The following is a 10527-nucleotide window of genomic DNA, read 5'->3' as shown; positions in this document are numbered from 1 at the left end:
AAAGCAGATCACCGAACACCTCTGAACAAGCTGTAACAAGAACAACCTGTCGTCTGGTGAGTCTTGATCTTTTCTCTTTAATTATAGACCTCACTAAAATACAGACCTCACTTATCTAAGAATATGCTACGCTAAGTGGACATAGTTTTTCAGTTTTATAGATCTGCTTGTAAATATAAAGGGAGAGGATCCTTAGGGCCATTTTGAAAGGTCAAGTGAAATAATGAAAACACATGCTTTATTTACTGTATTGGCAAATCCTTAGGTCAAGTCTGATTAAGTGTTTTTACACATGAAAAATACATTTGAAACAATTTTAGAAGAGATTGTCATCTACCTAAACCATATCACATTGCAGAACAAAGCAGGAGAGCAGGTTGGAACTGTATTAGTAAAGGGTAGACATTTGAAGTTACTTGTTTAAAATACACCTCACCTACCATTGTAAAATGTCCATATATTTGTGTTATACTGAGACTAAAAGTGAACTATTGACAGACACAAACCTGAGGTGAGTGTGTATGGCGTGAACGAGAGAGACGTGATAGTTGTCTTTCAGCTACAGGGTAAAAGCAAATTAACAAATAAAAGTCTATTTTATGGATAAAAGCAGACTTGTCCCTCATGAATAAGTTAACCGACATCTCTTATCATGTTGCTTGGCCTTATATCGTCCGGTTCCCCTTTGTTGTAACAGGATTTGGTTTACAGTTCTGGGCTGACATATACTTTCTGCAGTTGTTGCATTTGCTATTTTCTCATACTTTCTTCCTGTACACAAAACAAGCTGTTAAGAAGTAAAACAAGCAGTTATGAAGTCAAACAAACTGTTAGTAAGTAAAACAAGCTGTTAAGAAGTAAAACAATCTGTTAGTAAGTAAAACAAGCTGTTAAGAAGTAAAACAAACTGTTAGTAATTAAAACAAGCAGTTATGAAGTAAAACAATCTGTTAGTAAGTAAAACAAGCAGTTATGAAGTAAAACAATCTGTTAGTAAGTAAAACAAGCTGTTAAGAAGTCAAACATACTGTTAAGAGGTAAAACAACCTGTTTTTTTGTACAGGAAGATTCAATTGACTTAAAACCATTCAAAAAGTTGACTCTTTTTTTGCAGAACGCCCAAAATGGTTTCTGGAGTTGTACGTGTTGTCTCGTTCTCGATCCTTGGTCTTGGAGGATTTCTGACGCTGTTTGTAATGTACTATCAATCAGCTCCATCTCAGATCTGCCCTCCCCAACCTGCTTTGCCACGTCATTACTCAAAGCCACCTGAGAACAGTTCCTTGTCTAAGAAGCAGCCAGAACCAGACAAGCCCATCATGCTGTTGTGGTTCTGGCCTGAAAACCGCAGGTTTGATTTTAGCGATTGCACCACTTTCTTCAACATTGATGGCTGCCAACTGACAGATGACCGGTCTCTGTACAACAAGGCAGACGGGGTGCTCATCTTTCACAAATCCATCAACCACGATTTATCCAACTTGCCTCCATCACCTCGACCACCATTCCAGAAGTGGATCTGGTACCATGTGGAATCACCTACAAACACAATTAGGATACCTGGTCTAGAGAACCTTTTCAACTTGACCTTGAGTTATAGGGAAGATGCAGACATCCCTGTGCGTTGGCGCTTAACTGCAAGGAAAGGCCAGGGTGAGGACTTTGTGCTGCCCAAGAAGGATAAATTAGTTTGCTGGATTGTGAGTAACAATAACCCTGCAACTGGAACAGCAGTAAGGGATAACTATTACAGAGAACTTGTCAAACATATTAAGGTGGATCTTTTTGGAAAAGCCTTTGCAAGATTCTTGAGATATGAGGACTACTACTCAACACTCTCCAGCTGTAAGTTCTACCTCTCCTTTGAGAACTCAGTCCACAGAGACTACATCACTGAGAAGCTTAACGGACCACTTGCAGCAGGAACTGTGCCAGTAGTATTGGGCCCACCGAGACAGAACTATGAGGACTTTGTCCCGGGAGATTCCTTCATCCATGTTAATGACTTTCCCAATGCAAAAGCCCTGGCTGAATTCCTCCTGAAGTTGGACAAGGATGAGGAGGCATATCTGCGCTACTTTCAGTGGCGTAGAAACTTATTTGCTCAGCAACATCTAATTCAACTGAGTCAAGAGTTCATCCAATCTATTTGTTATGCCTGTGACCATATAGGCAAACATAAGGAGTACAGGGTTGTTCACGATCTTTACAAATGGTATTTGGTTTAATTAGTCTCTTCTGATTAGCGTTTACCATCACTGGTGTACCCCCCCCCCCCCCCCCCCCCCCAGATAGAATATGAACAGGTCATAAACCATGACTAAAAATGTTTATAATTACAGGAAATTCGCTGTAAAACGGCAAAGTTTTCGCACAGCCTTATGGCAAAGTGTGTAGAATAGCACAAAATGTGCTTGATAAAATGTACAATTCTCTCTGAAAATGTAAAATTCTCTAGCGTGAGATTACTTATAAATCTTCACATATTTTTGCGAAACTGCGGTAGGCCACTGATTAACATCATATTGTCTATATGCGTTTTTTTTTTTAGGAAATATATTTGTGGAATGTATTACTCTGCTGTACAGACCCAAGTGCATTCAACCTCATTGCGATACATTGAGTTTCATTGGAGGTCTACTATTGTAAAGTGGTTGTTCCACTGGATATCATAAGGTGAATGCACCAATTTGTAAGTCGCTCTGGATAAGAGCATCTGCTAAATGACTTAAATGTAAATGTCTATTTGGCGGGGAAACAGTGAAGCCAGCTGTAGCCTATTGCCTGTTTCTGTTCATTTGTCTTTTTTTAAGTAAAGTGAAACAATGCTTTGTCTATTTGTTGCTTTTCATTAAATCATGTAGCTGTTACTTAGGCTTTGGTCTAAAACAAATCCGTTTAGAAGGGCAGATTTGAAGGCTTCTATGTTGTATTATAGGCTAACGAATTTATGAAAATAAACAGTTCCTACGAAAATATTCGGACCTGGCAAAAGGCCATTTTTATGTTTCAATTAAAAATATATACTCACATGACAATAGAAATGGAAACATTGTGATTTTATAAACATAAATTATGAAAGCGGTTACTGCTCTCTCACCATTATCAATATCATTATTTACATGATTGAAATTCACCAAATAATTTTGTTTATAAACCCACAAATGAAAACATTGAGGTATGTGTAAAGAGACAGTAAAATATTATATTTCTCAGAAGTTATACGTGTGTCAAATCATTCCTGCAACAAACATGGTTAGAGATGGGTGAGATTGGCACATCTCTTCCTCTTCAACTGCATAATGTGTGTAGGTTTGAGAGAGCGGCAGGGAGAATGCGCAAGAGAGAAATTAGAGAAGGGAGGTGTCTGATGAATCAGGAATCAAGGGTTTTGCACCAAATATCACCATTTAAAGGAGTTTATATTCTGCTTGTATAGTTGCATCTGTGCCACGGACTTAGTCTGGCTTTAAATGTCGACAAATTAACAATTGATATGTTGGATTCACGACTCCATCCCAACCAAAAATGAAAGAATAGGGATAAATCAAATCAAACTTTATTTCAAGTTTGATTTGATTCGTTTATTATTTAACTTGATTTACTTCTTCAATTGTTTATATTTGGTTGCATTGACAACCAATCACAATTCAATATCATTTTTGAAATACATAAATAGCCTATTAACGTCTCCAATTGAACCCAAAATAAAAGTTAAAGGATGGGATTAAGCCAGATGGAACTATCCAAGCAGTAGATACTGTACATCTCCTTTAAATGTTGATTTTTGGTTACGTTGTCAAGTAAACAAAATTCTATATTACTTTTGTAATCCAGTAAATAGCCTAAAGTTAAGGCTGTCTTACAAACTAATGTAACATTCAACCTTACAATGAGGAAGACATCCATGGCCACATTGAGGTTTCCGGGAACTATACATTATAGAGTAATAACGCATTCATCTGTTTTATAAATAAACACATTATCTGGCATTGTTTTCCCATTTAAACTTTTAAGTGGTTGAAAGCACAGTGATAGACATTTAGATGAAAACTAAACCAAAAAATCTGACATTGTTTTTCCATTGGAATTTGGATGTGCTATTAGATGGTTGAAAGCACAGTAATAACACATTAGACATTTAACTAACTTTTGGCTGTCTTTTTGAGTTGGTGAATAAAGCTTGTAATCTCATTGATCAACATCACTCTCAACCAAATATTACCCAATTATCCACGTTGAAATGACGTGGTGTGCCCAGTGAGTAGAACCTGAAAGCATTGTGGATTTGTTTGCTAATCCTGCGCTTCATAGTTCAGTGAAAATGCCAAAGTTTACAAATAACTTTCCTGACCTCATTCGACATTCATTTATATTATATTGTATGCTAATTAGTAATACGTTCCCCATATGGAAAATCGACTGTATATATTAGATATTAGTAAAAAAAATGATAGACCTAAAATGAGTAAAATGAGGCTGTATATCGTTATATAAAATGTGCGACTGCGTGAATATTCCCTATTCTGATCACTTCCATGGCTCCTTGAAGTCGAGACAGCTGCTTGTTGATTGTCCACCCTCTCTCTATGTGGAGGGTACAATATGCAAGCTTCAGCATATGGCGCGTGGAGAGAGGAATTATTATTTATTTTATTTAGTATTTTATTAGGATTCCCATTGGCTGTTGCGAAAGCAGCAGCTACTCTTCCTGGGGTCCACACAAAACATGAAACATGACAGAACATTAATAGACAACGTCAGCTCAAGGACAGAACTACATACATTTAAAAACGGCACTCATAGCCTACACATTGTTTTACAATTTAAACTCCCGATCACAACCGGGGGAGGGTTTGGTCGGGTAGGCCATCATTGTAAAATATGAATTTGTTCTTATCGGACTTACCTAGTTAAATAAAGGTTCAATAAAACATCAATAAATAAAAAACATCAATACATACAGTGCATTGTGAAAGTATTCATACTCCTTGACTTTTCCCACATTTTGTTTTGTTACAGCCTAATTCTAAAATCGATTAAATACATTTTATTTTCTATATCAATCTACACACAATACCCTATAATGACAAAAGAAAAAACAGGTTTGAAGAAATTTTTGCAAATGCATAAAAAAAGGAAAATATAACATTTACTAAATATTTAGACCCTTTGTACTTTGTTGAAGCACCTTTGGCAGCGATTACAGCCTCGAGTCTTCTTGGGTAGGATGCTACAAGCTTGGTACACCTGTATTTTGGGAGTTTCTCGCATTCTTCTCTGCAGAGCCTCTCAAGCTCTGTCAGGTTGGATGGGGAGTGTTGCTGTACAGCTATTTTCAGGTCTCTCCAGAGATGTTCGATCGGGTTCAAATCCGGGCTCTGGCTGGGCCACTAAAGGACATTCAGAGACTTGTCCCAAAATCAGTCCAGCATTGTCTTGGCTGTGTGCTTAGGGTCGTTGTCCTGTTGGAACATGAACCTTTGCCCCAGTCTGAGCTCTCTGGAGCAGGTTTTCATCAAGGATCTGTCTCTACTTTGCTCCAGTCATCTTTCCGTCAATCCTGACTAGTCTCCTTTTCCCTGCTGCTGACAAACATCCCCACAGCATGATGCTGCCACCACCATGCTTCACCTTAAGGATGGTGCCAGGTTTCCTCCAGACGTTACACTTGGCATTCAGGCCAAAGAGTTCAATATTGGTATCATCAGACCAGATAATCTTGTTTCTCATGGTTTCTGAGAGTCCTTTAGGTGCCTTTTGGCAAACTCCAAGTAGGCTGTCATGTGCCTTTTACTGAGGAGTGGCTTCCGCCTGGCCACTCTAACATAAAGGCCTGATTGGTGGAGTGCTGCAGAAATGGTTGTCCTTCTGGAAGGTTCTCCTTTCGAATCTCATAGCAAAAGGTCTGAAAACTTATGTAAATAAGTTAATATGCAAAATTTACACACACAATATATGAGTCAAAAGGGGAGAGGCATTGTGCCATGAGGTGTTGCTTTACCTGTTTTATTAGAGGAAAGAAAGAGGTGTGAGACTAACCTACCCAACCAGTTTGATCACAATGTGATGCTCATCAACTGTTGAATGCTCACAAGCAGGCAACTTACATTTTCTTTCAATCACTTTGGTGCAATGTTTCAAAACTGTAACCACATTTTCAATTGACTGAGTACAACAACAAAAATTAAGTCGCTTGTTCACTGCACCAAGTCACGCTGGCAGAATGGATTTTTGATCGATGTGTCTTGCATTTTTTTGCTATTGTATTAACTGGTTGTTAAAACAACTAAATTGAGAAGATGTCATTATGTTGTATTTGGTGATTAAACCAATGTTCTCATGATACTTCACAGTAAACAGAATATAACAGTATATTTTGGATCAATGGTTCTGTGGTGAAATATGTCTCCAAACAAAATGAATGCAAAATAAAAGGTTTTGAAAATAAGAATTGCTGTGTTACAAGTGTTACCAGTTTTGAAGTTTTGTACTAACAATTTGGAAAATAGCACCAAAGCCATTGAAGAGTAAACAACTGTAACTGAAACCACTGCCTCAGAATGTTCCAAATGATATATATATTTTTTACATTCTATAGTTTATACTGCTATAGTACTCACTCTAGCCATCTATACTAACTTACTATACTAATCCCACTATAATAACTCCACACCTGAAACAACCGCAAAATAACTAATTTTACCTAACCCATAGCTTATTACAACCCTATTACTACTACTACTACTACTACTACTACTACTATCAGTCCAGGTTTGGCCGGGGTAGGCCATTGTAAATAAGAATTTGCTCTTAACTTACTTGTCTAGTTAAATAATGGTTTCATTTAAATAAATAACAAATGATCACTACTGCAGTTACTACCACCACCAGTACTACTACTATTTCACAACCATATACTTCACCTTGATTACAGTAGTGCTCTTACTGAATTATCACACATTTTTAATTGATAAAATCCAGTAAGATGCACAGTACCTGAAGTAAACAGTGTGAAACTGGTCATGTGATCTCCACACCTGGCCAAGAATGTGTTCTTGCCTGGAGCTGCAAAACTGGTCATGCAAATAGCTGTCAAGATCAGGTTTCTAGATCCCAGGCCAACACACTGACAAGGTTCTTTATCTCAAATATTCTTGGGGGGTTTCATGCAAGGATACTTTATGGACACACACAGGAATGAAATGGTAGTGGTTTTGAAACAGGGGATAGAGGTAATGAATACACTGTACATATGATAGACCAAGAGCAGTATTACCATTAAGAAAGGAGTGTATAAATGTGCATGCTACCTGTGCATTTAACAACACCGGTACAAACAGAAGCAGCATACAATATGAATAGGCAATAGTTTCATTCCAAAACCCTATATATCCATTTTTAGAAATGTTGGTGAATTAGCTTGTATTGTTCAAAGAAATTATGAAAGCGATTGGTGTTATTTTTCACTGTCTAATCATGGCATGGGGTTGTTCAATGACAGACATGTATTTGTTTAAAATCTACTTGATGGTTTCATTTCAGAGAGACAAATAATCATATTTATTTGGTTGCAAAAGGCTATACAGTGGCTTGCGAAAGTATTCACCCCACTTGGCATTTTTCCTATTTTGTTGCTTTACAACCTGGAATTATTTGTATCATTTGAATTACACAACATGCCTACCACTTTGAAGATGCAAAATATTTTTTCTTGTGAAACAAACCAGAAATAAGACAAAAAAAACAGAAAACTTGAGAGTGCACAACTATTCACCCTCCAAAGTCAATACTTTGCAGAGACACCTTTTGCAGCAATTACAGCTGCAAGTCTCTTGGGGTATGTCTCTATAAGCTTGACACATCTAGCCACTGGGATTTTTGCCCATTCTTCAAGGCAAAACTGCTCCAGCTCCTTCAAGTTGGATGGGTTCCGCTGGTGTACAGTCGTGGCCAAAAGTTTTGAGAATGACACAAATATTAATTTCCACAAAGTTTGCTGCTTCAGTGTCTTTAGATATTTTTGTCAGATGTTACTATGGAATAGTGAAGTATAATTACAAGCATTTCATAAGTGTCAAAGGCTTTTATTGACAATTACATGAAGTTGATGCAAAGAGTCAATATTTTCAGTGTTGACCCTTCTTTTTCAAGATCTCTGCAATCCGCCCTGGCATGCTGTCAATTAACTTCTGGGCCACATCCTGACTGATGGCAGCCCATTCTTGCCTAATCAATGCTTGGAGTTTGTCAGAATTTGTGTGTTTTTGTTTGTCCACCCGCCTCTTGAGGATTGACCACAAATTCTCAATAGGATTAAGGTCTGGGGAGTTTCCTGGTCATGGACCCAAAATATCGATGTTTTGTTCCCCGAAGCCATTTAGTTATCACTTTTGCCTTATGGCAAGGTGCTCCATCATGCTGGAAAAGGCATTGTTCGTCACCAAACTGTCCCTGGATGGTTGGGAAAAGTTGCTCTCGGAGGATGTGTTGGAACCATTCTTTATTCATGGCTGTGTTCTTAGGCAAAATTGTGAGTGAGCCCACTCCCTTGGCTGAGAAGCAACCCCACACATGAATGGTCTTAGGATGCTTTACTGTTGGCATGACACAGGACTGGTGGTAGCGCTCACCTTGTCTTCTCCGGACAAGCTTTTTTCCGGATGCCCCAAACAATCGGAAAGGGGATTCTTTAGAGAAAATGACTTAACCCAGTCCTCAGCAGTCCAATCCCTGTACCTTTTGCAGAATATCAGTCTGTCCCTGATGTTTTTCCTGGAGAGAAGTGGCTTCTTTGCTACCCTTCTTGACACCAGGCCATCCTCCAAAAATGTTCGCCTCACTGTGCATGCAGATGCACTCACACCTGCCAGCTGCCATTCCTGAGCAAGCTCTGTACTGATGGTGCCCCGATCCCTCAGCTGAATCAACTTTAGGAGACGGTCCTGGCACTTGCTGGACTTTCTTGGGCGCCCTGAAGCCTTCTTCACAACAATTGAACCGCTCTCCTTGAAGTTCTTGATGATCTGATAAATGTTTGATTTAGGTGCAATCTTACTGGCAGCAATATCCTTGCCTGTGAAGCCCTGTTTGTGCAAAGCAATGATGACGGCACATGTTTCCTTTCAGGTAACAATGGTCGACAGAGGAAGAACAATGATTCCAAGCACCACCCTCCTTTTGAAGCTTCCAGTCTGTTATTTGAACTCAATCAGCATGACAGTGTGATCTCCAGCCTTGTCCTCGTCAACACTCACACCTGTGTTAACAAGAGAATCACTGACATGATGTCAGCTGGTCATTTTGTGGCAGGGTTGAAATGCAGTGGAAGTTTTGGGGGGGGGGGATTCAGTTCATTTGCATGGCAAAGAGGGACTTTGCAATTAATTGCAATTCATCTGATCACTCTTCATAACATTCTGGAGTATATGCAAATTGCCATCATACAAACTGAGGCAGCAGACTGTGAAAATTAATATTTGAGTCATTCTGAAAACTTTTGGAAACAACTGTACAGCAACGTGTTTGCTTATTTTTTTCTTTAAGCAGGCTTTTTTCTGGCCACTCTTCCCTAAAGCCCAGCTCTGTGGAGTGTACGGCTTAAAGTGGTCCTATGGATAGATACTCCAATCTCCGCTGTGGAGCTTTGCAGCTCCTTCATGATTATCTTGAAGGAGATCTTGCCTCTCTGATTAATGCCCTCCTTGCCTGGTCCGTGAGTTTTGGTGTGCAGCACACTCTTGGCAGGTTTGTTGTGGTGTCATATTCTTTAAAAAATGTAATAATGGATTTCATGGTGCTCTGTGGCATGTTCAGAGTTTTGGATATTTTTTTTATAACCCAACCCTGATCTGTACTTCTCTACAACTTCGTCCTTGACTTGTTTGGAGAGCTCCTTGGTCTTCATGGTGCCGCTTGCTTGGTGGTGTCCCTTGCTTAGGGGTGTTGCAGACTCTGGGGCCTTTCAGAACAGGTGTATATATACTGAGATCATGTGACAGATCATGTGAAACTTAGATTGCCCACAGGTGGACTTTATTTAACTAATTATGTGACTTCTGAAGGTAATTGGTTGCACCAGATCTTATTTAGGAGCTTCATAGCAAAGGGGGTGAACGCATGCACCACTTTTCCGTTTTGTTGTTGTTGTTGAAACAAGTGATTTTTTTCATTTCACTTTACCAGTTTGGACAATTTTGTGTATGTCCATTACATGATATCCAAATAAAAATATATTTAAATTACAGGTTGTAATGCAACAAAATAGGTAAAATGCCAAGGGGGATGAATACTTTTGCAAGGCACTGTATATCCGCCTCACTCTCAGAGAAATAAGCACTACTGCTAGATTTTACAGTCAAATATAACAAATAACTGCATTTTTAACAAATAACTGTACAAATTCTACATCTGTGATATCAATATTTATGTTTAAAAATAATAATTCAGTTCAGTAATATCAGATCCAGTGCCTAAATTTGGTTTTTCCCCCCAGTCTGATAAACACTCTAAACAGTCTACCCAACT

General features: G+C 38.7%; 1 protein-coding gene across 1 annotated transcript; it reads left to right on the top strand.

Annotated features, from left to right (window-relative positions):
* Window positions 1-1124: 1124 nt before the first annotated feature.
* On the top strand, window positions 1125-2228 carry LOC120019384 (4-galactosyl-N-acetylglucosaminide 3-alpha-L-fucosyltransferase 9-like). Its single transcript, XM_038962672.1, has one exon. It carries the CDS (start codon window positions 1125-1127, stop codon window positions 2226-2228), a length of 1104 nt encoding a protein of 367 aa, XP_038818600.1.
* Window positions 2229-10527: the final 8299 nt, after the last annotated feature.

This window comes from Salvelinus namaycush, chromosome 24 (genome assembly GCF_016432855.1).
Source record: "Salvelinus namaycush isolate Seneca chromosome 24, SaNama_1.0, whole genome shotgun sequence".
Taxonomy (NCBI): domain Eukaryota; kingdom Metazoa; phylum Chordata; class Actinopteri; order Salmoniformes; family Salmonidae; genus Salvelinus; species Salvelinus namaycush.
The sequence above is the reverse complement of the archived record's forward strand: the minus strand, read 5'-3'. Positions and strand labels throughout refer to the sequence as shown.

Bases quoted from the DNA above. Each gene is read 5' to 3' on its own strand.
- LOC120019384 (XM_038962672.1), top strand. From the start codon at position 1,125: ATGGTTTCTGGAGTTGTACGTGTTGTCTCGTTCTCGATCCTTGGTCTT.